The sequence below is a fragment of the Phascolarctos cinereus genome, unplaced genomic scaffold (genome assembly GCF_003287225.1).
Source record: "Phascolarctos cinereus isolate Bilbo 61053 unplaced genomic scaffold, phaCin_HiC Scaffold_9;HRSCAF=440, whole genome shotgun sequence".
NCBI classification, from domain to species: Eukaryota; Metazoa; Chordata; class Mammalia; order Diprotodontia; family Phascolarctidae; genus Phascolarctos; species Phascolarctos cinereus.
In genome coordinates, this window is record NW_027556402.1 from 202,260,507 (window position 1) to 202,286,962 (window position 26,456).

The 26,456-nt window shown below is 42.2% G+C and overlaps 1 protein-coding gene across 2 annotated transcripts in view; it reads left to right on the forward strand.

The window, feature by feature from the left end:
- The window catches only part of DGKQ (diacylglycerol kinase theta), a 121,574-nt gene that overhangs the window by 33,853 nt on the left and 61,265 nt on the right, over positions 1 to 26,456 (forward strand). For both annotated transcript variants that reach the window (XR_002328019.2, XM_021005405.1), the window contains exons 4-11: positions 3,062 to 3,147; positions 4,042 to 4,167; positions 9,958 to 10,111; positions 13,062 to 13,136; positions 21,459 to 21,559; positions 22,050 to 22,279; positions 23,193 to 23,283; positions 24,912 to 24,966. Coding sequence is in view for 1 of the 2 variants with exons in the window: in XM_021005405.1 (XP_020861064.1) it covers positions 3,062 to 3,147; positions 4,042 to 4,167; positions 9,958 to 10,111; positions 13,062 to 13,136; positions 21,459 to 21,559; positions 22,050 to 22,279; positions 23,193 to 23,283; positions 24,912 to 24,966 (918 nt within the window). In the remaining variant the exon portion in view is untranslated. The remainder of the gene's footprint in view (positions 1 to 3,061; positions 3,148 to 4,041; positions 4,168 to 9,957; positions 10,112 to 13,061; positions 13,137 to 21,458; positions 21,560 to 22,049; positions 22,280 to 23,192; positions 23,284 to 24,911; positions 24,967 to 26,456) is intronic.

The window sequence follows — 26,456 nt, forward strand, 5'->3', positions numbered from 1 at the left end:
TATCAGTTCTTTCTCTGGAGGCAGATAGCGTGCTTCATCGTTAGTCCTTTGGGATTGTCTTGGATCATTGCATTGCTAAGAATAGTTAAGTCATTCACAGTTCTTCATTGTACAATATTGCTGTTACTGTGTGTAACATTGTCCTGGTTTTGTTCACTATATATCAGTTTATGTAAGTTTTTCCAGATTTTTCTGAAGTCATCCTGCTTGTCATTTCTTGTAGCACAATAATATTCCATTACAATCATATACCACAGCTTGTTTAGCCATTCCCCAATTGATTGCCATACCTTTGATCGGGTTTTCTTAATGCCAAGTCCAGTGCACTGTCCACTACTCCATACTATCTCAGTATGCTAGTATAAAGTCAGAATGGTACCGTGAAAAGAGGGTTCCTTAGATGGATTTCAAGGAATCTGTGAACTTGGATGGGAAAAAAAAAACACATTGCAACTTTCTTTTCTTTTTTTAAAATTAAATTTATTTTATTAAATTTTTGAGTTGCAAGAGTTGTCTGCCCTTCCAACCCTGCAGTAGAGAAGGCCGATATTTGATATAAATATGTACGGGGTACCATACGATATCCAGTTCTTTCTCTGGAGGTAGATAGCATTTTCCTTCATAAGTCCTTCGTAGTTGATTTGAATGCTTCATATTACTCAGAATAGCTGTGTCATTCACAGTTACTCTTCAAACAACATTGCTGTTACCATATACGATGTTCTCTTGGTTCTGCCTATTTCACTCTGAATTATTTCATGCTAGTCTTTCTGTGTTTTTCTAAAACCAATCTGGTCATCGTTTCTTACAGCACGGTAGTATTTCATCACAGCAACTTTGTTTTCAATAAACTCCAATTGAAATTAAGCATTTCCTTCAATTATTTAGAAACATGATTCTGAGAAGGGGTCTAAAGTCTTTGCCAGACTGTCCAAAGGGAGGCCGTGACAAATACACACACACAAAGGTTAAGAACCCCTAGACGAGATGGACCTGTAAGGCCTCTTCCAACTCAAAATTCATCATCATATGATATCATATGATACTGTAATCCAAAAGGATTTTTGACAGCTTCAAATGATAGACTGAAGCAGAAATTTGGTGGTTCTGGTGATTGTGAGACTGGCCTTTGGGGTTCCCTGATGAGTTGTCTGAGAATCTCTACTAACCTTGTCTGTTCATAGATTGTGAGAATAATTTTACGTGTGTGTGTTTGTGTGTGTGTATGTGTGTATAATGGTAGCTATCTCCAGGGCAGAGGGTGGGGAGGTAAGAAAAAAAGGGGAAAAAAAGAATTTTACACGATAACTTTGTTGTATATTTGGAAGGAATAGCAAGTTGTAGATTTGTTGTTTCATGTGTAATCATCTTTTTTATTGTACTGTGTTATGGAAATGCTTGTTTTGTTCCCTGAATTAAAAATAAAATTGATTTTAAAAATTAAAAAAAGAATGGACTGAACAAAATGCTGAAGTTGGTAACTACTTCTCAGAATCTTCCTGGGGTTGACTTTTATGGTCAACTATGTGCTGCAGGCCTGTGTAGTTTTGACCAAGTGCCCCTTCATAGGAAGTAGTAGTGGAGAGACTTGGTGTCTACCAATGCGTATGGTCTAATCCTCTCTCACTGAACCCCATGGCTTTTTCTGAACTGCCTTGTGTAGCTGGGATGCTTTCCTGCCCACTAAACTTTCCGCTTTCCCTCTAATCCAGAGGTTCTTAACATTTTTTGTGTCATGGACCCCTTTGGTGGTCTGCTGAAGCCTAAGTAAGGAACCTCCCCATCTGAAAAGAATGTTTTTAAATGGATAAAATAAAATCCGTAGGATTACAAAGGAAACCAATTCTGTTGAAATACGGTTATCAAAATTCAAAAACAAGTTCATGACCCCAAGTTAAGAAACCCTGCTCTCAACGTCTTTTCAAAGACGTAGATTTCTGGGGCTTAGTGGGGTCAAACAGGGATCTTCACTTTTTCTACCTTTCGCCAGGAAATGTAAAAACAGACATTAAAACACACCAAGTGTGGGTGTGTGGCCAGCCTGCTCTGGAACAGAAGCTTCCTAAGGGACAGGGACCAGGAGGCATGTGTGGTTTCTGAGAACATTGAGCACATGGTGGAGATTTAGAAATCGGTATGAAATAGTTGAGGGGTTTGGCTAACTTCAGAGTTAGAACAGGCTTCTGGAACAAAATATGTCAGCATCTTGATCTCTTTCCCTCTGGGCTTAGTCAAAGAGTCATTGAATATGAGGAGTCGATGAGACCTTAGGGACCCTGTTCCTTATTTTGTAGCTGGGGAAACTGAGGGAGAGGTGACTAGTTCCAGAACCCAGGTCTCCTGACTTTCAGTTCAATGTATTTTGATCTATACCAGCTGTTTCTAACTGTTTTGTCAATGGGGACCTCTTTTTAACATTAGAATTTCGTGGGTCCTTACCCCCTACCACATAATAGTCTTTGCTATCCTATTTTTTTCTATTGATTGAGATGATAACACTGTGACAAAATGACACATAACTCTTTAGTTCCTGGGGGAGGAGGTAGGGGGGTCTATGTATCTGAGTTGCCTATGTCTCGTATATGCTTCTATATGTGAATGCTGTCTCTCTTATTAGAAAGTAAGGTCCCTGACAGTAGGGATTATTTCACCTTCATTCTTGTACCTTTAACACTTTGGAAAGCTCCTAGAACATAGACACTTAATAAATCCTTGTTGATTGATACATTCTTCAACAAACATCATATTCTACTGCCTGGGTTGGGGATCAAGCATTTGGGGGGATACACAGGTGGCTGTGCATTGAAACTCTCAGGCTAGAAGGGCCAACAGGATGTATATGCTGTTAGTAATAGGTCAGTGAAGAAAAATGTGTTAGAGAAGTGTGAATTATTGGGAGGGGCTGAGTCCTGAAGAAGGAGTAAAATTTGAAGCAGGGATGGACGTTAAAGTTGACAGGATGGACTCAAGTATAAAGGCAAAAATGAGCCAGGTGCTCTGAATAGAGCTTTGGATGGAAGGCCATGGCCATCTGAATGAAATGCTTTTTTTCCCTCCTTAGTTTGTGAGCTATATGTGCATGCCGACTGTGTCCCCTTTGCCTGCAGTGACTGCCGCCAGTGTCATCAGGATGGACACCAGGACCACGTAAGTGCAGGGACCTTCCGGATGCCCTGACAGACCTCAGAGGAATGCTCAAGAGTGTGAGACTGTGCCAGGGAATGTTCTTCCCAAGTGAAAAACAGGGCAGCTTCGTAGAGTTTAGCTGAGGCTTAGATTCTTATAATCTAGCCACTGCTCAGATTCCTAATATCTAGCCACTGCTCAGAGTCCTAAAATCTAGCCACTGCTCAGATTCTTATAATCTAGCCAATAGTTTACTGATGTTCAGACTCCTTAAGAGTCTGCCCAATATGGCGGATGTTCTAATAGACCTTGTCTTTGGCTGAAAAAAGGCTTGGGTTGTAGAGTTTAGCTGGTTTTGGAAAATCTTTCCTTGGCACCTTCTCTGTGCTTGGCTTTGCTGTTGGGGAAGCAGGAGGAAGAAGGGGCTTGGGCCCTGCCCTCAGGGAGCTCCTAGTCATAGGTTTAATTACCATCTCTTTGCAGAAACCTCACAAATTATATCTCCAGCTCTGTTCTCTCTTCTGAGCTTCAGTTCTTCACCACCTGTTGACTATTGGGTGTTTCAAACTGGATGTATTAAGGACTTCTCAAATTCAGCATGTTCAAAACCGAATTCATTATCTTTCCCCCTAAGCTTTCCCCTATTCTTTCTGTCAAAGGCGCATCAGCCTTCTAGTCCTCCCAGGTTCATAACCTTGACATCATCCATTAGATTATAAGCTCCTTGAGGGCAGGGATGCCTCTTTTTTTTTGTATCCCCAGGGCTTAGCACAGTGGCTAGCATGTAGTAGGCACTTCATAAATATTTATTTAGTTGAGTTGAGAATTTACAGCCTCCTATGACTTGGCTTCTTAGTTTTTCTTAATCATTATTCCTTCCTATTGATTAGCACTGTCTCTGATCCTTGTTTTCAGGACACATACCATCATCACTGGAGGGAGGGGAATATCTCATCGAACGCACGCTGCGAAGTGTGTAAGAAGACCTGCGGGTCCTCAGAGGTGCTGTCAGGCATGCGGTGTGAATGGTGTGGCATTCTGGTAGGTTCCTAATAATCCCAATCATAAGAACAATTCTTAGCCGTGGAGCACTTTAAGGTGGACAAAATGCTTTGCTTCAACAAACTTGGCAGGCAGTCAGTAAACACTTATTACGTGCTTACTCTGTTCTAGGCACTGTGCTAAGTGCTGGGCTTACAAAGAAAGGCAAGAGACAGTCCTTGTCCTCAAGGAACTCACAATCTAATGGGTATGGGGGAGACAACAGATAAAGGAAGCATCGTGTTGTGGAAAGGATAATGGAGTCTGAAGACCTGGCTTTGAATCCCAGCTCTGCCGCTTATATCTGAGGGACCCTAGGCAGTTCATTTAAACTCTTTAGGCCCAAGTTTCCTGAATAAAGTAATGGAATTGGACTAGACCAGGGGCTCTTAACCTGGAATATGTGAACTTTTTTTTTTAATATATTGATAGCTGTATTTCAGTGTATTTGGTTTCCTTTGTAATCCTTTTTGTTTTGTTTTATGCATTTAAAAACATGATTTTGAGAAGGAATCCATAAGCTTTACCCTGTTGCTAGAGATCTTTATTGTCTGCCACGGGTGAGGACCCTTTAGGTCCTCAAGTGCAGCCCTTTGATTGAATCTGAACTTCACAGAACAAATTCTCTTATTAAAAGGCCTCAGGTTCCCCATCCCTGACTCTAGTCCAACTCTGAAATCTTATGGCATTTGTGAATTATTACAGTGGAACTTAGGAAGAAACTAGTCAAAACAGAACTCTCTACTTTATATCTTATGTTAGTGAACAACAGAGTTCTTTGTTCCTTATCTCACACAGCTATTAGGTTAAACTTAATTCTAGTGGGTACATCAGGGGTATTGGACCTTGGTTTCTATATCTTTGTAAAATAAAACTTCACCCCTTTGCTTGGCAGTGAAGGCCCTCTCCAGTCTTTCACTGTCTGCCTGTCCAGGTGATTTCACAGGACTCCCCTCCGTTCGTTCTTGGCTCCAGCCGAGCAGGATGACTTTCTGTCCCCTGAACATGCCTGGTGCTGTTATTTCCATGCCTTTGTTCGTCATAGTCCCCATGGCTAGAGTGTCCTCCTTGGCCGTCTGTGGCTATTCTATAAAGCTTCCAGCTCATTAAAGCCTTCCTTGATTTTCCCCCTTACCCCCCAGCCATAACATTATGTTCTCCCTTAAACTTCTCAGAGTACTTGGTTTGCGCCCTCTCTAATGTCCTTATCATGGAATAATATACGTTATAGTGGGCTGCATGCAGTAGGCCTCATTGGCAGACCCTGCTAGTGCAGTTTCTTCCCTTCTCTGAGATCCCGCAAATGCCTAGTGCAGCGATCATGAAAAGTTCATCATGATGACCCCAGGGCCCAACAGATCTCTGCTATGCTTTTTGAGTCATCCAGGAAAGACTGAGTTATCTTCCATTTCATCACAGTGTGGAGTTTATTTGCTCTTATAAGGTATCAGCAAATTTCCCTGTATGTACTTTTTAGCTTTTCAGTTGTTTAGGGTATAGACCTAGGGTTCTGAGACCACTCTCAGATCTAGCAGCTCCAGGGAAAAGAGGGCAATTCTCAGAGGTGGTATTAGAAATATGACCTGTGACATAGTCTTCTGACCTGTGACATAGTCATCTCTGCCCTACCTTAACATCGTTCTCTGCACCAAAAACTTCAGACAGCTGGCAGCTCAAAGCACGTGTTACACTAGTCCAAATACACACACAGGCACTTAGTTATAGACTCAGGAAACAGTGATCTAGGAATTTTGCAATGCCAAGAACCACACTGTACCTCCACAAAAATTCTCATCCAGTTGATTATCTTTTTTTAAATTAAATTTTATTTTTTTCAAATATCAAGAATATTTTTTGCTGCTCACTTCTCCTCTACACTGAAAAAAAGAAGAAGAAAACCAACCCTTTAAGAAAATAGTGAAGTAAAACAAATTCTCACATTGGCTAAAACAAATTCTCACATTGGCCATGTCCAGAATTGTGTGTCTTATTCTGCATATTTGGTTCATCCTGTCTCTGAGTAGTATCCTTTATCATTGGTCCTCTGGAATTATGGTTAATTATTGTATTGATCAGAATTTATGTCTCTAAAATTTTACAAGGTTGATATTTTGATATAAATTGTTCTCCTGATTCTTCTTCCTTCACTCTGCATAAATCTTTCTAGGTTTCTCTGAAACACTCTTTCTCACAGCACAGTAGTACTGCATTACATTCATACACCATAACTAGTTATTCACTTGATGAGTACCCCTATAGTTTCAAATTCTTTGCTACCCTAAAAAGAGCTGCTGTAAATAATTTTGTGCAGATGAGTCTTTTTCTTTTTCCTTTAAGGTATAGATCTAGTGGGGATATTGCTGCATTAAAAAATGTACGTCCAGTTTAATAATTTTGGAGGCATAGCTCCAAATTGCTTTCCAGGATGGCTAGAGTAATTAATTCATAGCCCCAGTAACAGTATATCAAAGTGCCTGTTTTCCCACAGCCCTTCCAGCACTTGTCTTTTTCCTTTTGTTGTCAACTTTGCTGATTTGATGGGTGTGAGATGGAACCTCCTAATTTCTTTAATTTGCATTTCTCTAATTATTAGGGATTTGGAGAATTTTTCGATATGAGAACTGTTTTTATGCTTTAACCATTTATGAATCAGTGAATGACTTTTATTCTTATAAATTTTGTCAGTTCCTTATGTAGCTTGGAAATGGAAACTGTAACTGATTATCCTTTGGCATCTTTCTGGAACAGAAGAGCTGTGAAATAACCGTTAAGGTGACCACACTAACACCAGGTCTGAGAGTTTCAGATTTTCCCAGCTTCTGACTGCTCTCTAACTCTTCTGCCTTAGGGAAGCGAGAGAGCTTGTCATTCACCTTTTCTCCCCATCTGCTTCCCGGGTTGAGCCTTAGCCATCTTGGCTTCCACTGTTAGATAAGGGTTTGTGATATGTCAGTCAGTTTGGCCTGACTGTTCCTTGGAATCACTGATATTCGCTGTTTTCTGTGACTTAAGACTGAGGATCTAGGGGAGATTTTTGAGGCTAAATAGATCTAGTGGAGAAGACTGCTACATGTCTCAGTGGACAGAGCAGCAGGTGGGGAGTCAGGAAGACCTGAGTCTAAATCTGGCATCAGACACTTGCTAGCTCTGAGTCCCTGGGCAAGGCACTTGACCTATGTTTGCCTCAGTTTTTTTAACTGTAAAATGGGAATAAGAAAGGCCCTTACCTCTCAGAAAAATAAGACAATATTTGTGAAGTTCTTAGGACAGTGCCTGGCACACAGTAGGTGCTATGTAAATGCTTATTCCCTTGTCCCATCCCCTATTTGTGACTTTAGCTCTCCTTCCAAAAGGGAATTTCAGGTAGGAAGCATCTGGGATCTGGAATAGCCTTCATTCTTGGAGTAGATGACATTCTTGGAGGAAAGCATAGTAAAAGGGGTTGTTGTTTAATCATCCCGTCATATTTGGCTCTTCATGACCCCATACTTCTCCAATGTGTACCCATTTTATAGATGAGGAACTGGGGCAGATAGGGTTAAGTGACTTGCCAAGGTCACACAGCTAGTAACTGAGGCTGGATTTGAACTCAGAACTCAGATCTTCCTGACTCCAGGACAGTGCTCTATTTACTGCACCACCTGGCTGCAGGGAGATTTAGAGGAGGGCTTAGGAAGCAGGAAAAAGATTGAGTGTTTTGGGGCCTGAGAATGCCTCCAGACACCGGCATCTTCTGTGGAGAGAAGGCAGTTTTGTTCTGCTGAGTGAATTTAGTACTGAACTCTATTGAGCAAACTCAACACGTATTTATTAAGCACCTGCAGTATACAAAGCCCTATGCTTGGTGCTGGGGTAGAGACAATGTTTAAATATGATCTCTCCCTTAATGGAGCTTACAGTTTAATAAAGTGATAAGACAGATTCACACATACCTATAGCAGAGGAGAAGCAGCAAATGCTGCAGTGAAAAGACCTCTCCTGGGAATCAGGAGTCTTGGGTTCGAGTTCCCCTCTGGCCCACTAACCCTTGATCTCAGTACCCTTCTCTGTGATATGGGCATGATAATGCTTGTGTGATGCACAGCACAGGATTGTTGAGAGAATGTGTGTTGTAAGCCACAAGGTGTTACAGAAGTGGAAGCAGAGATTATTTTCTCTTTCTGGGTCTCTTTTTCCTCACCTGTAAAATGAGGAAGTTGGAGTCAAAGTTCATTTAAGTCCTTTCCAACTCTGACCGTCTGATTCTGAGAAACTAAGGCGTAGAAAGATGAAGTAACTTGGTGGCCACATAACTACTGAGTGTAGAGCCCTAACTGAAACCCAGGCCATCTGGCTCAAGCCCAGGGCACGTTCTCTATATCCTGCACCACCTTTTTTTTGAGGGGGGATGGGGAGGCAGTCGAGGTTAAGCGACTTGCCCAAGGTCACACAGCTAGTAAATGTCTGAGGCTGGATTTGAACTCAGGTCTTCCTGACTCCAGGGCTGGTACTGTAACTGCTGCACCATCTATCTGCCCCCTGTACCATCTCTTAAGGGCAAGATAGATAAGAGATTTTAATGTTCATTTGGAGTATTTGTTAATAATAATAACAATGATGGCAATAATAATAATAGATTTCTATATTTCTATAGTCCTTTAAGGCTTGTCAGCCCTATATATAGATCAAGGCTTCTTAAAGTTTTCCCATTCACACCCCTTCAGCACTTCTTAAACTGTGGGGGTCACGCTGAATAGATGATCTCTTGATTCCCACAACAACCATCTGAAGTAGATATAATTATTATCCTCATTTTATATTTTTTCTGGTTAATTTATTTATTTTGTGCTTAATAGTATTTCATTTTTCCCCAATTTTTATTTTTCCATTTTCCAGTGTAAAGATAGTTTTCAACATTCATTTTTGTAAGATTTTGAGTTCCAAATTTTTCTCACTCCTTCCTCCTTCCCCAAGATAGCAAGCAATCTGATGTAGGTTATACATGTACAATCATGTTAAATATATTTCCACATGAGTCATGTTGTGAAAGAAGAATTAGAACAAAAGGGAAAAACCACAAGAAAGAAAAAAACCAAGAAAAGTGAAAATGGTATGCTTCAGTCTGCATTGAGACTTCATAGTTCTTTCTCTGGATGTGGATAGCATTCTCCATCATGAGTCTTTTGGAATTGCCGTGGCTCATTGCATTGCTGAGAAGGGCTAAGTCTATCTAAGTTGATCATCATATGATACCCATTTTAGAGATCACAAAACTGAAAGCTTGGAGAAATTAAATGATTATTTGTCTGAGATCTTGCAGCAAATACGTATCAAGAGGGAGAACTCAAAATTCAGGTTCTTGTTCACTCTGCTATCCTGCCGGAAATGCTATTAGAAATAATCTAGAGGCAGCTAGATGGCACAGTGGATAGAGCTCCAGCCTTGGAGTCAGGAAGACCTGAGTTCATATGCAGCCTCAGATACTTGACATTTACTAGCTGTGTTACCCTGGGCAAGTCACTTAACCCCAGTTGCCTTAGCCAAAAAAAAAAAGAAAAGGAAAGAAAGAATCTAGTCTGAACTGCCCATTTTACAGAGGAGGAAGCTGAGGCCTGGTGGGATTTGAATTCAGGTCCCACACCTACAGATCCTGGAGTCTTTTCACTTACTCTCTGTACCCCTCCATTTCCCAGCTCCTTCACCTTTCCTGTTTCTTCTTGATACAAGATTTTCCCATTCAGTGTTTGTCTTAGTGTTCAGGGTTGAATCTTTGTTGTGACTTTTCTTTGTTGTGGTTTGATTTGGTTCTAGGCACATACGGCCTGCTATGCCGTCGTAACCCCTGAGTGCACATTTGGCCGACTGAAGAACATGATTCTTCCCCCTAACTGTGTGCGTTTGTCCTCTCGAAATTTCAGCAAAATGCACTGCTTCCGGATATCAGAGAGCGTCCATACGGAGCCAGGTATGGGGAAGTACAGTCATTTTTTTTTTTATAAATAGTAACTCATAGAATCATAGAATTGGTGAGTTAGAAGAATCCCCAGAGGACGTCTAGTCTATCCCTGAACCAAACAATGAGTCATAGCTGATTTACCAATCCAGGTGTCCAGAGTCTTTGTTATCTCGTCTGCAAGGGATGGACAGAGGCAAAAACACTATCTCCATCCTCAAGAAGCTCGCACCCCTCGTTGAGGATGCATCTGACAGGCCTCTCTGTTACCCGTCTGTCCAATGAAGAGGTCATACTTGATGATCTTGGAAGCCAAGCCGAATAAGCCCAGCCTCTGGGTGGAGGAGGGGGAGAAGCTTTTTGGATGACTTGACTTGCAAGTGAATTAGATTTAAGCGAGGCAGAGCTGTGTGGAGACACCAGCCTCACTCTGTCCTCCAGAGTCACGGGAGTCTAGTGTCAAGACATAGGTCAGGACGACTGGCGATGGCACCGGGCAGAGAGTTAAAAACAGCGATCATGCCCCTCCTGGCTGGTAGTTGATCCTCTAAGATGGCAGAGCCTCACCAGAACAAGGAAGTAATGTTAAAGAAATTCAATTCCAACAAACTTTTGTTATTCACCTGCTCTGGAGAGACAAAGAAGAAAAAATGACAGTCTCAGTCTTTCAAGGAATTTGGTGTCTACTAAAGTGGAGATGTTACATATACACAAATCAGTATTAAATAAGGTAGAGGGTAATGTGAGTAAAGGAGAGATTGCGAAAAGAAGTGCATTGTAAACTATACAGGACTCCAGAAATGTGAGTAGTAGCAATAGTTGTTGTTGCCTTCCGGACAAAATGCTCTGGGAACATCTGAATGTAGCCAGTGGTATTTTAGGAAGAATGACCTGGCAGCACTATGTTAGGGGGACTGGAAGGGGAAGAGACTGGAGGCAGGGAGACCAGATAGGAGACGATCACCATAGCCCAGACACAAGTGGGGGAAATGAAGCCAGAGTGCTGGCAGTGAGAACAGAAATGAAGGGGTGGCCAGGAGTGACTTGATAAAGAAAGAATGGCCAGGACTTGGTGAATGATCTAGGGGTGAGAGAAGAGAGACAAGAGTGACCCTAAGGCTTTTGGGTTGTGACTCCTCCTTGTAGAATGTAAGCTCCTTCTGGGTAGGGATTCTTGTGTTTCTTTTTTTGTACCTCAAGGGCACATGGTAGGAATTTAGCAAATGCTTCTTATATTGGATTGGATAAAAGGCAAGGATAGTAAGGTTTCAAATCTGAGTGACCCAGAGAACAGAAGTGACATCCATTAGAAGGGAGGTACTTTGTAAAGTCAGAGCCCTGGAGTGTGTCTGAGAAATGGAGCATCATCATGGTTGGGGATACATAGACAGTGGAGAGAACATCAGAATGGCAGTCAGGATACCTGGGCTTTGCTCATGAGTAGTGGCGTGGCACTGTAGAAGGGTACTGAATTTAGAGTTGGGAAACTCGTCGTTCAAAACCTGCCTCTGGCATTACAAACTTTGTGACCCTAGGCATGTTATTTAACCTCTCTGTGCCTCAGTTTTCATATCTGTAAAGTGGGGATTATTATGCCCATAGTACCCACCTCACAATCTTGTGAGGCTCGCATATTTAGAAGTGCTTTGTAAACTTCAGATCTCTTATTGTGATTACTCCGGGTTCTGTCACATAGTATCATAGAATTTAGAACTGGAAGGAACTTCAGAGGTCTCAAATAATTCAACTCCTCATGATATAGATGTGGAAACTAAGGGTACATACCTGCCTAAAGTCACTCAGGTTGTAAATGGCACAATTGGGATTAGAATCCAGCTTCAGAACCTCCAGATAGGAGGCCTTCTTTATTATAGACCATTCTTGCTGATTTGCTAGCCATGTAACTGAATAATTACTTCTTTCTGAACCTTTGTTTATTTATTTGTTAAGTGAGGATGATAATAGTGATCACAGGGCTTATTGAGGATCAAATGGGAGTGTAGACACGTGTTAGTGGTTTGGAAAGGAGACCTTCCCCCCCCCCCCCAAGTCCACTACAGGGATCTGAGGTTTGACTGCTAAGGTAGAGCCCATTCTGCAGGAGTGCTATGGAGACAGTGGGGGTGGGAGTAGGAGGAGGAGGGGGAGGAATGGGAGCACCTGGAGAGGGTCAGTGGTCGTGACAGGGGTGCGGACCCGGTGAGTGGAGGATGTTGTCATCCACATCAAGGAAGGGCAGACTGAGACTGTGCAGATTGTATTTTGAGTATCTGAGATGTCACAGTGGCTAATTGGGTGCTGTTTGAGGCCCCCCCGGAAGTAGTCATAGGACATTGGAAAGTGCCATCCCTTCTTATAAGAACCCACAGGCTGATGTTTTAGGAGTTTCTCTGAGCCTTGATGAAGAGGAGCCAGAATGCTAGCCTGTGTCTTTAATGGAAGGTGCATCTTGTTGTATCTGAATATCAAATAGTTTGGATTTTAGAGTGATTCCCCACATTATGGATAAACACTATTACCAAGGGTGCTTGGGAAGTTGGGTTTTTTAAGATTTTTAAGATTTCATATTTTAAAGTTACATAAAGTTTGTGAAATGGGCAGCTAGGTGGCATAGTGCATAGAGTGCTGGACCTGGATTCAGGAAGATGAGTCTCATCTTCATGAGTTCAAATCTGGCTTCAAACACTAGTTGTGTGACTGTGAGCAAGTAACTTCACCCTTGCCTCAGTTTCTTCACCTGTAAAATGAACTGGAGAAGGAAATAGCGAACCACTCTAGGATCTTTGCCAAGAAAACCCCAAAAGGAGTCACGAAGAGTTGGAAACAACTCAGCAACAACAATAATCACAAAAGTTTGTGAACCAAACACTAGCTGTAATTTGGGAAAGTAGATGGCAGAAACCTAAGTGAGTTATTCATTTATTGTCGTTTGGGTGACCTAGAACCTCCTTCTTCTTTGCAGATGATGGCGATGATGCTGTGGACACTGGCCCAGCTCCAGGGTCATTGAAAGATGCCCAGATTTCTACAGACTCCGGTAAGTAGTTTTATCAGAGGGAGAAAACTTTTGAATAAAGGAAATGTCATAGATTGTGTAGCTTTTTAAAATGAGTACTGTCTATGAGCTTCCCTGGAGTTTATGTTTTAGTGAACTTCCCTATGGGCATATGCATTATGTGTGTACCTTCTCAGCTGAGGACAGGATAGGAGAAAGGGCTGTGAGTATGTCTTTATGCTAACCTGTGAAAATTTATTCCTTCCATTTTTACATCAACAAAACCACAATTGACCAGAGACCCCAAACAGCTGGAGTGTTTCCTGCACTTGATAGAGAAGGTGAAGGGTTTTTCTTGACCATCCACCAAGGATGAGAAATAAGCTCCTGTCATGTAGTTATCTTAAAAAGCTCTGCTTCTACAATATATTCCAGGCTCAGGGTCCACCCAGCCCAAATCTTCTTTATTCAGAGTCCTCTGTAGTGAAATCTGGGGTTTAGCATTTTTATCAGTGATTCCGAATCCATTGATGGCATATATCTCCCATTTATAAGTGACACAAACCTGGGAAGGATGATTAATATATCTAACACTCTAGTCCGAACCAAGAAGAACTAGAAAAAAGGACCAACCCTAAGAACAATAAAATTTGACAAGGATAAATATAAAATCTTACAACTGGGTTCTAAAAATCACCTTTTTCTTTTTCAGTGCTTCTATATATACTAGCCATGTGAATAACTTACTTCCTGTCTCTGAGCCAACGTTTGCATTTGGTTTTTTTAAAAAAGCAACTGTAGAAAGGATGTGGCAGGTATAGATGGATCGTTCATGGGTTTTAGTGGACCACAAATTTAATGAGTCAGCAGTGTGGCCAGAATAGATAATGTGAACCTAGGGGATGGGGAGGGGACCTGTGATTTCACTAGTATAATGAACTCTCAGATAGGGAAACTCCCTCAATCAATGTAAGTTGGCACCTTCTCTACAATTTGAAGGTCTTAAAAGGTTGCCTAGAGCACTGAGATTAAGTTTTTTGCCTAAGATCACCCAGTGAATATGTGTCCCAGGGGTGCCGAGAACCCCAGTCTTCTTGGTTTTAAGGCCAATTTTCTATCTGCTTTACTATGCTTCCTCCAATGTGAACTTTACTTAGTTGCCTCACTAGAGCTTGACTATTCAGAGTGAGGGGTCTGGATAGTTTTGGTCAGAGCATTTCTGGGAATATGGTACTCAAAAGCGGGCCCTACTTTTGTGTCAAAGACATTGATAAGCTTGAGTTCTTATAGAGGAGGGTGGACAGAAAGGTGAGGGAGGTGAGCTCTGGAGACCCTGAGAGATTGGTGGAAGAACTTGGGAAAATTTAGCTTGGCAAAGAGAAGGTCTAATAAGGGCACGGTTGCTCTCTCCACATATTTGAAGGGTTGTCATGGAAGAAGAATTCAATGTGCTGTGTAGCCCTAGAGAGCAGAAATGGGGACATGAGTGGCAAATGCAGATTTCTACTTGACAGAAGTCGAAAAACATGGACAATTCATCCTGTTCAAAAGTGGAACAGGCAGTCTTTGGAGGTGACCCTGTAAGGGGAATTCCTGTTAGATGTAATTGGGATACTCTCTGAGGTTGCTGTCAGAAAGGAAATGCTATAGTCCTGTGACCTTGTGGTCCTGCAGCAAGTCTTGCTTTTTGGAATTGTAGTGAGACTTATTGGACTTTGCTAACCAGGGTAGATGTGAACAGAGATAAGTAATGACAGGCTAAGAACAAACTGTCGGACTTTCAGCCTAGATAGAAACTTAATAGATTAACTCTCAGTTGCTCAGATCTGCCAGTTACCTAGCATCCTCAAGATGTAGGTTATACATTATCTTTTCCAGTTGGAATGTAAGCTGCTCGAAGGAAGGGGCTGTTGTTGTTTTGTTTTGGTTGTATCCCTCTCCCGGAAACCAGTACCAGGCATATGTGAAGTACGGAATGAATGACTGGTGACTTGACTGTGAGGTGCTCTCCAGCCTATATCCCTTGTGTCCCTTCTCCTTGCCCCTTCCCTTCAGGGATGCTGAGAGAAGAAAGAATAGACTTCACTTGGGGGGGCCACATACTGCCCCTGCCAGAGAAAGTGTTTAAACAGAGAGAATCACAGACTCTGTGAGCTGGAAGGGGCTGCAGGTGTTCTGTACTCCCACCGTCAACTCCCTTCCAGCTGCCTCCAACAGAAATCCATGACAAGTGATCACAGTCTCGGTTTTGAGACCTCTAGTGATAGGGAAACTCACTTTCTCCCTGAGGCAACTTATTCTGCTCCTGTGTAGAAATCTTTTGTTAGAAAGTTTTTCATAACATGGAACTTAAATATGCCTCTCTGAAATTTCTACACTTTGTTCCAGATGGAAGAAATCTAATCCCTCTTTCATAAGACTACTCATTAACCTTGGAAGACTGATGTAATGATCTCCTTAAGTCTTCTCTTCTCCCCAGTAAACATCCTCAGTTCTTTCCATAGATTCTTATGATCATCTCTTCTTTGGTTTCTATGTCTCTTACTATCCTCATCAGCCTCTTCTTCGTATATCAGTTGGTTAGTCACCTGGTATGTTTTAAAAAATAGCATTTTATTTTTCCCAATTACATGTAAAGACAATTTTTAATCTTTATTTTTAAAAAACTTTGAGTTCTAAATTTTTTCCCTCCCTAAGATGGCAAACAATTTGATATAGTTTTGTGTGTGTGTGTGTGTGTGTATGCAGTCATGTAAAACATATTTCCAAATAAGTCATGTTGTGAAAGAAGAAACAGACCAAAAGAAAAAAAAATATGAAAAAATTCAGAAAGTGAAAAAAGTATGCTTCAAGCTGCATTCAGACTCTATCAGTTCTTTCTCTAGAGGTGGATAACATTTTTCATCATTGTGTTGCTGAGAAGAGCTAAGTCATTCACAGTTGACCATTGTACAATGTTGCTGTTACTATGTACAGTGTTCTGGTTCTGCTCACTTCACTCTGCATCAGTTCGTGTAAGTCTTTCCAGGTTTTTCTGAAATCAGCCTGCTTCTCATTTCTTATAGCACATTAGTATTCTATTACAATTATATACACATCTTCCCCAATTGATGGGCATCCCCTCAATTTCCAATTCTCTGCTGCCACAAAAAGAACTGCTATAAATATTTTTTTAAAACCTAGTAGTGGCCTGTGTAATTTTTGATTACCGGATCAAGGGGTAGACACAGTTTGGTGGCCCTCTGGGCATAGTTGCAAATTGCTCTCCAGAATGGAAACTGGCATTTATCAAGTACATGCAATGTGCCAAGTACTCTACTCAGTGCTGGGGAGAAAAAGAAAGGCAAACAGTCCTGTCTGTATGTTCTAGTTTGAAAATATCTTTGCAAAGATGACGTGTCCTGATCCATGCCCAGCGCTCCAGATGGCCCAGCAGTGGTGGGTCTATGTATCACTGCTGTTGCTCTGCACAATATGCCTTGATCAGTGCAGCCTAAGATCCCCTCAGTTGTTCAGGTTACTCAAAGAGGGGTGGAGGGGATTGTGGTGATGGTGGTGGGAGCTCAGAGGAGCAACACCTCAGATGCTCTGCTTTTAGCTAAGTGGCAAGAGAATTTGGAAGACTGAGATAATTACTTTTCTCAGGCATTTAATAGACTTATCACAGCCCAATTAATGCAGCAGGGAGTCTCCAGATGGAACCAACAGAGAAGAAAAATGTTTTCATAAAAATCCCCAGGTGTCTAAATGCTGCTCACTAGGGAAGGCTGGAAAAGGGAAGGGGAAAAAAACCCCCAACATTTAATCCTTTGGAGGCCTAGTGGTGACTTCAGATTCAGAAGCCCCCAGACTGTGAGTTCTAAAAGGGACCTTCAGGCCCAGGATTAATGGGAGTATCACTAAGTAGGATCATCAGAGCTGGAAGGGACCTTGAAAGGCCATCTAGTCTGACTCCCTCATTTTACAGACAAGGAAACTGAGGCCCAGAGAGAAGAAAGGACTTGTCAAGGCATAAAGATACCAGGAACTAGACCTCAGACCTCCAGATCCTTCGAGTTCAGAGAATTGCTCTGTAAATGTTGGCACGTTTGCAGAAAAGATAACTGCTTGTTTTCTAGGGTAGGATAGGATGTTCCCAGCATGCATTTAAACATCTGCAGCCACAGAGCCTCCACGCCATGTCATTTCCCCTGCATCGGTGGAGCCCTCATGAAGTGAAATGATTCTGTTGGCTTCCTGCTCAGATCAAGGAGTATTCTTGCTTGCCACACAGAAGAGGGCAGGAAATGGTCTCTGGGCTTCCCATCTCTTTCACCCAATCCTCTTGCTATATGCAAATAACCCTAGAGTCCAGGCATCAATGTGACTATCTTCTTGTCTCTTCTCCTCTGACCCTTAGAACACTTGCAGTCTCAAGCACACTGGGAATTTTTTCTTGGCCTCACGTCCTCTGACTGTGGGAATCGTTTTAGCCAGAAGGAAAACCCTCTCTAGACAGATGGAGAATAGCAATTATTAGAGGTAGCTACTGGTTTAAATGAGCAGCCTGAATTAATGGATTTTGACTGCATTGCAGGTAAAGGCCATTATAATCATCCTCAGGCTCAGATTTAATTGCGTCATTCCCCTGCTCAGACACTTCGCAGTTTCCTCTTATCTGCAGAATAAAATACAAATTCAGGCTGACATTTCAGGTATCATGCTACAATTATACCTTGTGTTACCCAGCACCCAGCACAATGTCTTGTATGTGGTAGGCACTTAATCAATGCTTACTGATTTGACTTATATAACCCTATTTCTCACACTGGGCAATCTCTTCCCAGAAAGAAGTAGGAACAGCTCAGAAATGCGGAGTTCAGATACGCGCCATGAGGTAGAATTTGATCTTGTGCTTTTCATCATAGGTCATAACTGGCTGGTATATCGGTGTATAGGAAGACACTTGGACCCAGTTCACTGGCCTCCACAGTCACCATCCACTCCCCTGCCCCCACTCTTTTATTCTCTGATCTGTACACAAACAGGGACTTCCCAGCAACCTACTTGCTCTCAACCACATTGACCCAACATGTCACTCTTTCACACAATCCTTGAATCACTTGCACGACAAAATCTTTCTCCTGTTGAGCTGTGGTGAAGTCTCTACACACTCAGTGCCCTCTTACTATAATCACTGGTCCTCTCTGCACACGATTCTGTAACTACTGCTCTCTCTCTCATAAAAATTTATTTTGATGCTATCCACATCCAAAGAAAGAACTATGGAGTTTGAATGCAGATTGAAGCATACTATTTGCTATTTTTTTCTTCTGTTTTGTTTTGTTTTGTTTGCTCTTTCTGGTGGTTCCTCCTATTGGTTCTAATTCTTCCTTACAACATCACTAATGTGAAAATATGTTTAATAGGAACGTATATGTATAACTTTTATCAGATTGTGTGCCATCTTGGGGAGGGAGGGACGGGGAGAAAAATTTAAAACTCAAAAGTTTATGGAAGTGATTGTTGATAAATCAAAATAAATTTTTAAAAAATAATTTTAAAAATTTATTTTGAGGCAAGTTTGTATTGATGTCTTGTTTTTCACATCATGATAGTTATCCCCAGTATCTCTTTTCTTCTCCTACTCCCAGAGAGCTGTTCTATATAACAAATAGTATTTCTTAAAGACTAAAAAGAAGAGGGAAGCACAGTTGATCAATACATTGAGGAAGTCTGAAAACCCGTGGAATATGCCAGGCCCGTGACCTCCAGCCTACACAAGGGAGTGGGTTAGAGAAGTCCCCTCATCTTTCTTCATTTGAGTCCTGCTTGATCTTCATCATTTTGATACCTTCCCTTGGTTTTTCTTGGTGGATAGTTGTTTTTTCCATTCACATTGGCGTAGTTACTGTGTAGACTTTCTTGGTGCTGCTTGCTTCTCTCTGCATCAGTTCAGGTTGCTATCTCCGTGCTTCTCTGCATTTATCACATACATAGTTTCTTGCGGCGCAGTAACATTACGTTACCTTCATGTATTTAGTTTGTCTAGCTGTTTCCCATTCGATGGGCATCTCTTTGGTTTCCAGTTCTTTGCTATCACAAAAAAGGGCCGCTGCAAATATTTTGGCATCTGTGGAGACCTTCTTCTTCTTGATGGCTTCCTTGGGTTAGTATAAGCCAGTAATGGAGTCTGTGGTTCAAAGAGTATGAATGTTTTAGTCACTTTATTTGCATAATTCCAAATTGCTTTCCATAATGGTTGTACCACTTTACAGGTCTGCCAGCAATGGATAGCATGCTTATTATTCTATAACCCCTCCAGCATTGGTTACTCCCGGGTTTTGTCATCTTTGCCAGTTTGAAAGGTGTGAGGCAAAAACCCAGGGTTGTTTTGATTTGCGTTTCACTTATTAGTGCTTTAGAGCATCCTTTCTTGTGATTGTGAATACTTTGCAATTCTTCTTTTGACAACTCTTTGTTTCTACAAATATGCATATGTAGGTATAAGTATATATATGTATGTATATATATACACATGTATATATAGGTACATATACTGTGTGTACACACACACACACACACACACACCCCCTAAACCACTTACCTATTGGGGAATGGCCATTAGTCTTGAATTGGCTTATAAAATGATGATCACTGCCCAGGTCTTCCCTCCCTCCCAGGACTGTTGTAAAGATTAAATTACATGATAAACATGGAAGTGCCTCTGAACTGTGGAGCATTGCACATATGTAAGGGATTGTAGTGGGAAAAGCATTGGATTTGGAGTCAGGAAGACCTTATGCAATGCAGATGCATGATTATAAACAAGTCACTTAATGTCTCTGACCCTCAGTTTCTTCATCTGTAAAATGGGAATAATAGAAGGCAGGTAGGCAGAAAGGAAACAAGCATGGAGGTGCCTATTATGTCCCTGGCACTGGAGGAAACACTTTACAAAAATGATTTCACAACAACCCTGGGAGATATTATTATCCCCATTTTACAGTTGAGGTAGACAGGGCGAGAGATTTACTCTGGGTCACTCAGCTTGTAAATGTCTAAGCTAGATTTGAACTCAGGTTTTCCTGACTCCAGGTCCAGCACCCTATCCACCACTACCTCTACCTCTAAAACAAGCAGTGGTAATGATTACTAGTACTTAATCTCTAGGATCAAATAAAATGCTTTGTGTCAAGTACTTTGAAAACCTTAAAGCACTATGTAAATATCGGCTCTTGTTATCATCATCATCATCATCATTTGAGAAGCAGCATTATGTAGTGATCAGAGAACCAGACTTAAAATCAGGAAGGCCTGGAAGTGAGGCCCGCCTCCGACTGGGACTCTGGACAAATCACTTCATCCCTTGGGATTCTAGGGGTACCTCTGTAAGACTGTAAGTCAAAGAGGAGGTGCCAGCCTCCATCTTTAGAAAGTGTTTTTGTACCTGAGAGTTCTCCATGGCCATGAAATTACACGTACGATTCCTATCCCCTATCTGTACTTCTTTATAACAAGTAATCGAAATTGTTAGTCGTGAAAAGGGCAACACCCACAGCGGGTATTAATTGGCTGCTGCATATTTCCAACCTGTATCTAAGATTTGACATCAAAAATAGAAAAGATTTGATTCAAGAGATGTAAGATCAGAAAATCCTAAGTACTTAACAAAAGCAAATGATAACAGGTGGGCAGTGCCTTAAATACCCACCAAACAGAAAGCGTCCCAGAGGAAGGCTCCCGGCATGCTGGATAGATCCTCCTTGTGGGATTTATGGGAAGATGTAGAGAAGAGTTAAATAGGGAGGAATCTGAAACCTAAGGAAGGGGAGGTGACTGGTCCAAGGACAAGCAGACATGGACGTATTGCAGTCTACACTGTTGTGTTGAAGTCTACACTGTTGTAGGGAGGGCACACCCACGTCATGGAGATCCCTGTAAGATCACAGAGCCTTGTAAGTCTCAAAGTTAAGACATTGTTAAAAACCATATTCCTAGCCCACACTAGCCTGCAGTGAAAAGCATCTACCACCCAGGTGTCCTATAAAGAACTGTCAAGTGAGGAAATACAATAGAAAAGGTGTCCCCTGCACCTTCTCCTTACCATCCTTTTCTTTGTAATGCCTGTGCTACTGAGTGTGCTAAGTTTTAGTGTATGTTCTTATGTGGGAGTCTGGGGGTCAGTCTAGGCTCGAGTCAGGAGACAGTCTGGGGCTAAGGTCAGAGGTCAGCCAGGAACTGCATCAGGGCTTCGTTAGATTGTTTTAGAGCTGGAGTCGGGTCTCTGCCTGGAACTTCATTCAGTTTTTTTTTTCTCCTTGTCTTGCCTAAAAAGAAAAAAATGTTGCACTTAAGAAATTCTATGCCTTTTTTTCCTCTTAGGCAAACAGACATTGAAGATCTTTGATGGTAGCGATGCCGTGAAGCGCAACCAATTCCGGCTGATCACCACTCCTAGGATAACAAAGACAGGGGAGGTCGTGGTAAGAGATGGCATAGTCTCGGATGGTAGGGGCTGGATTGACCCCCAGCTCGTAGTCCCCTCTAAGGGTACAAGCTAGACCAATCTGCTTTATCTTCACCGTATTGTCTGTGCCATTCAACTCAATTTAATTCAGCAGACTTTTATTAAATAGCTTCTGGATGTAAGACGCTGGGGTTGGATACAAAGGAAAAACCCAAAGTGATTCTTGATCTTGTAGCTTATTTTTCTGAGGGGAGGATGCATTATTACTATGATTCACAGTTAAATTGAGAAAGGAGTGAGCTAACACCTGGGGAAGTGCTGGGAATGCTACGTACAGGAGGTGGCGTTTGAATTGAGCCTTGAAAGGAAATAAAAATGGTGAGAATCAGACACAAGGTTCATCCAGAGCCTTGGGGCATTCCTACACTAATTGAGTCATCTCCTAAATATTTCAGAAACTGTATACACATATTCTTAGAGAAATGCCTCTTCTTCTGGTCTTGCAGGAGGCGGCCCTGAGGGCTTATTACATTAACGAGGACCAGCGAGACTTTGAGCTGCAGACATTAGCTCAGCAGGCCATGGCTGATTGTGCAACTCACAAAAATGGAGGCCCAGAGGATGCCAGCAGCATGAGTGTTCCTTCCGTATTCAGAGAGTCCATGCCTGAAGCCTGGATCATTCATGCCAAGCCCAAGGATCATGAAGTTATAAAGATTTACCCAGCTTGGCTGAAGTGAGTGGAGGGGTAGCTCCCGGATGGGAACGATGTCAGGGTGGGAGTTGAAACCAGGACTTCCTGACTGCAAAGAAGGAAGACTATTCACTAGACCATGTTTCCTCTCCACTAATTACATTAGTGAGGTGTCACAGTGAGGAAGGTCATTCCTGACCAGAGAATCCAGGGGTCATGGCAGTCTGTTCATAACCAGCATTTGTTTGTCTTCATGTGGATGTATTTGTTAACCTGGATCTAAATGGAGCTGATTGGTTTCTCCACTTAAAACGGGGACAAGTCCAGTAGGGTGCTAGTAAATATTTATGGTTTGTTTTGTTTTGTTTTTGGTGAGGCAGTTGGGGTTAAGTGACTTGCCCAGAGTCACACAGCTAGTGAGTATTATATGTCTGAGGCCAAATTTGAGCTCCGGTCCTCCTAACTCCAGGGCCGGTGCTCTATCCACCGTGCCACCTAGCTGCCTTGCTAGTAAATATTTAAAAATCACCTCTGGAAAAAAAAATGTACATGCAACACACCTCTATGTTTAATTGGCATTAATAACATTTTTCCATCACTTTCTTAAGTCTGGATAAGTCAGCAAAAAGTCCAGCTCCGATTTGTAGTATTTGCCAATATCTGATGTATAAATGCTCAGGCTGAAAATTTAACAGCTGCCTCTTGTGAGCTGGTTTGAGCTGGCTCCAGCATACCTTTGGATGAGGCCCTTTGTATTGGGAAATGGGCAGGAATTTGTAGACTCTGCTATCGACCCCTGAGAGGAATTGGCTCCCCCTCTTCTGACTCCCCATACGTCCCATATTTTATACAGCCTTTAAATGAATCCAGCTCAGCCAGGCACTTTCCCTTTCCCAAGAGATCTGAGACAGCCTGCTCAGAAACTTCAGTTATTTGAAATCCTTTTTCCCTCCAGGGTTGGAATGGCTTATGTCTCCATTCGAGTGGACAAAGAGAGCACTGCACAGACAGTGATGAAAGAAGTCCTCCCGTTGCTGGGGCGGCCGGTAAGCATGCAGGCTCTGGCTACTCTGGCATTGAGGGGATGTTGCCCTTCCAGGCTGATGCTCGTACCCCTCTCTCCTGCAGGTTCTCCTGAAGTATACTGTTGTATTTGGTACATCAGTCACATGGTCATTCAGCAAGCTTTTCTTAAGTGCTTACCACCTTCAGGGCCGTGTGCACTCAGCTATGTGTGCTCATATAGGAGAAAGAAGATGCTGGATTGGAGTCAGTCCTAATTCTGCCGCTTACTAACTCTGGGTTTTGTCACCTCCAGAATAAAGGGCTGGAATAATGACCACTGTGACTAACATAGATAGAATACTTTGAAGTTGGAAAGTGCTTTTTTTTTCTTTTGAGCAAGGGCAAAACAAGGGCAAATATGGAAGCTATTTACATTTTGCAGGTGAGGAGAGTGAAGGGTTAACTTCATAGAGGTTAAATGAGTTGGCCATGGTCACACAGCTAGGAAGTGTCACAGGCAGGATTTGAACCTATGACTTACTACTCCAAGTCCAGCCTCCAACTGCTGTTTCATGCCTTCCAAACTCTAAATTCTATGAACCTCTGTTATAGATTTAATATACTACAACTTGTTCAGCCATTCCCCAGTTGATGGCCATTCCCTCAACTTCCAATTCTTTGCCACCACAAAAAGAGCTGCTATAAATATTTGTGTACAGGTGGGTCCTTTTCTCATTTGTATGATCTCTTTGGGATACAGCATTTTTATAGCCCTTTGGGCATAGATCCAAATTGCTCTCCAGAATGGTTGGATCATTTCACAACTCCACCAACAATGTGTTAGTGTTCCAATTTTCCCACATCTTCTTCAACATTTATCATTTTCCTGTTTCTTCATGTTGACCAATCTGATAGGTGTGATGTGGTACCTCAGAGTTGTTTTGATTTGCATTTCTCTAATCAATAGTGATTTAGAGCATTTTTTATATGACTATTGATGGCTTTAATTTCTTCATCTGAGAACTGCCTGTTCATATCCTTTGACCATTTATCAATTGGGAAATGACTTGTATTCTTATAAATTTGACTTAATTCTGTATGTATTTTAGAAATGAGATCTGTTATAGATTTAAGAAAGATATAATACTTCCATTTCTGAGCTCACAGCCCAGTAGGATCATATTTTGACCTAATCATATTTCATTATCACTGGGCAGGGTATACTGGAAGACAGTAAGCCAAGACAGCTGTAGTAAGTTATATTCTAATTGCATCTCTTTGGGCAGACCCAGAGGATAGACAGTTTGGTAAAGAGAGCACTTGAGTTAGAGTCAGGATGATTAGGTTCTGATTTTAGGTCTCCCTTTACTGTGTGGCCTTGAGTAAATCCCTTCTCTTCTCTGAGCCTGAGGTTTGTCATTTATAAAGTTAGGGTGTTGGACTGAACACACAACCTTTGGGCTCCCTTTTCATTTTGATAATCTGAGATATAATTCATCTTCAAGTCTTTTCCTGGGTTTGAGTCATTCCATTGGGCCTTTCTCTTTCTGTTTGGGAAGCTGAGATATTGGGATGAGTGATGGAGCAATTATTGGAAACCACCTCATGAACAAGGTACGTTGGCTTTGGCAAAAAGGTTCATAAAATGTTTTTGTCTAACCCCTGGCAGGCAGAAAGTCTCAAGAATTTCCGGCTTGTGGAGGTGCTCATGGGCAGTAAGCAAGGTAAGATGGGGTCTGGAGCTGCTGATGAGGCCTGAAGGGACAGGATAGACCACGGTCTTAGCCGGCACCATCAGTTTTATTATACCAGGCCCCATAGGCCAAGGTCTAGCCCTGGTGGATTCTTCTTGCTGGGATTTCATATTATACATTACCATGATTCTCTGGGAAGGTAGGGGAGGAAAGCAACCTCTATTGCTGCTATGGCCACGGAAGAGAGTACCAAACCGTTTCCTATTCTGGCCTTATAGGTAAGCAGCAGATAAAAACAGAAGGAGCCCAGGGCTGGGAGCCAACGTTCTCCAAACCAGCACATATACTTGGAGCTGAAGGTGTCGATGCAAAAGAGAGGGCAGTGCAATGTGGCCCTGGGGAGCCTGGCTATCTGGGTGGCTTCCCTTATGTGTCTGTGTTCCCCAGGGTTCGTTATGTCTCTTGGGAGGTCTTATTTACCCGGCCATGATGTAAAGTGCTCAAGGTCTTGGAGTCTGAGATAAAAACTCTTGGTCATGAGGTCAGCAACAGCTGCATCCTTGACAATCCTTTTGAAGCCCTAGGTAGGCCTAGGTCAGAGGTTTAGGAGGAAGCACAGCCTTCCTTGAACGCTGTCCTGGATCATGAAAATAACTGTCATCAGGATCCCACCCCAACAGTACTACAAAGACCTCTCCTATGTAGCCCAAGGTAGCTTTGGTATTGAAAGAGCCCTAGGCATGGCTCCAAATCCCAGCTGTGCCCCTTACTGATTCTGTAAACCGAGTCATGTCCCTTCCTCTCTGTGGGCCTCAGTTTTCAAACCTCTTTCATCCATCAGTCCAATGGTCCCTGGGTTTAATACCTGGCTTTGTTGCTTATTCGGTTGCCCAACACTGGGCAGCAAACTCCTTTTTCATCTGTAAGTCTCGGTTTTATCATCTCTCAAGTGGAGCTGATACGGTTTCCTCTGCCCCCATTCTGGGTTGTTGTGAGAAAAGCAGCTTGTATACCTTAAACTGGTGGCATCAGGCTCAAAGAAATGGGCTGCTAAACTGTATGCGAGGATCCCTACAGGCCGCATATTGACTTAGAAAACCCAAATTAACATTATCTGATAATCTTGTATTACTTTTTGTTTATTTCGTAAAGCATTTCCCAGTTACATTTGAATCTGGTTTGGGCCCCACTAAGGAGTTTTGTGGCCCCAAAACCACCCTACTGGGTTCTACTCTTCTTAACATCACCATTATTATTTTCCCATGTTGCTCCAGTGACTCCAGTTCTTCTCAATTCCTTTAGTTCAACAAAAGCTTTATTAAGCACCAACTTGGTGCGGAGATTTTACTGAATGCTGAGGGAGATAGAGAGCTGGGATTCACAACAGTCCAAGATGAATATTCCAGCTGCGCCCCTAGGTCTGCCCACCACCTGACATTCCATCTCCTTCCTTTTCTGGTGCCACCCTCATTGCTGTTAACTCTGTCTCCCTCTTGAAATTATTTCATGTTGCTCTGCAT